Genomic DNA, 1,235 nt, shown 5'->3' on the forward strand with positions numbered 1-1,235 from the left:
AGAGTGTAGAAGAAGTCAAAGGATAAGGTATGGTTCAATGAAAAGTTTCCAGATCCACATGAACAGTTTTGTAAGGGATTGTGCTTCACCACTGTTTATGAGTTCAGAGATGCACTTAGGGATTTTCACATCAGGACTCTGAGGAATTTCCAGTATCTTAGAAATGCCCCTGATAGGATTATTGTTTGGTGCTCAGAGAGAGCCCATGGATGTGATTTTCATATCAGTGCATCTAAGATAGCTCATGAAAAAACTTTCTGCATCAAGAAGTGTGATATGCTGCATACTTGTGGAGCATGTGCAGAGACCACAAAGGTTACTACAAAGTGGTTGTCCAAATCAGTACAACCAGCATTGAGAGAAGACATTAGATCTCCTCTGGATGCATTAGTAGAGAAGACTAAGACTAAATTATCAGTTGATGTTTCAAGAAGTGTTGCCTATAGGGCAAGGAGGAAGGCTGTTGGTGTGGTGCAGGGTGACCACAAGCAGCAGTACTTGAGGCTGAGGGATTATCTTCAAGTTGTTCTTGATACAAACCCTGGGAGCAGGTGTATTGTAACAACATTTGTTGACCCAGAAAACCCTGCACCCACTCCTAGATTCAAGTACATGTTCTACTGTTTGGCAGCTTCAAAGGAAGGGTTTCTTAATGGTTGTAGACCATTTATAGGTAAATATTTCCTGATTGTGTCGTACATATTTGTGTGTCAATTTTCTTCTGTAGCTAATGTGTGACTCCATCCAGGGCTTGATGGATGTTTCATCAAGTTAACCACTGGACAACAAATTTTTGCTGCCACGGGAAGGGATGGCAACAACAACATCTACCCTATAGCTTTTGGTGTGGTTGACAAGGAAGATGGAGACAGTTGGACTTGTATTTTAACTCAGTTGAGATCCTGCATTGGTAGTGCCAACAAATTTGGAACATACACAATAATATCTGATAGGAAAAAGGTTAGAAACTAAATCATTGATCATAGTTGCTATAGTAATTCACTGAATTATGTGAGTGTGTTCATATGTAGACCTATTTTGTGAATGTATAGGGATTACTTAAGGCAATAAATGAAGTGTTCCCTGATTCACCTCAAAGATTCTGTCTTAGGCACATATATGCCAACTTCCAATCAGCTGGTTACAGAAGCAAAGAACTAAAGAAGTGTGTTGACAAGGCTAGCTACTCTTATACTAGACATGGGCATGAATTAGGGATGGCAGAGTTGAAAGCA

General features: G+C 40.0%; 1 protein-coding gene across 1 annotated transcript; it reads left to right on the plus strand.

The window, feature by feature from the left end:
- The first annotated feature begins 276 nt into the window (after nt 1-276).
- On the plus strand, nt 277-972 carry LOC147977985 (uncharacterized). The gene is made up of 2 exons (XM_087516491.1): nt 277-673; nt 749-972. Exons 1-2 carry the CDS (start codon nt 277-279, stop codon nt 970-972), a joined length of 621 nt encoding a protein of 206 aa, XP_087372617.1.
- Nucleotides 973-1,235: the final 263 nt, after the last annotated feature.

Source organism: Triticum urartu, chromosome 3A (assembly GCF_056163025.1).
Source record: "Triticum urartu cultivar PI428250 chromosome 3A, HENAU_Tu73, whole genome shotgun sequence".
In the NCBI taxonomy this organism is placed as follows: Eukaryota; Viridiplantae; Streptophyta; class Magnoliopsida; order Poales; family Poaceae; genus Triticum; species Triticum urartu.

Bases quoted from the DNA above. Each gene is read 5' to 3' on its own strand.
- LOC147977985 (XM_087516491.1), top strand. From the start codon at position 277: ATGCTGCATACTTGTGGAGCATGTGCAGAGACCACAAAGGTTACTACA. The intron at 674-748 runs GTAAATATTTCC...GACTCCATCCAG, and splicing joins TGGTTGTAGACCATTTATAG to GGCTTGATGGATGTTTCATC.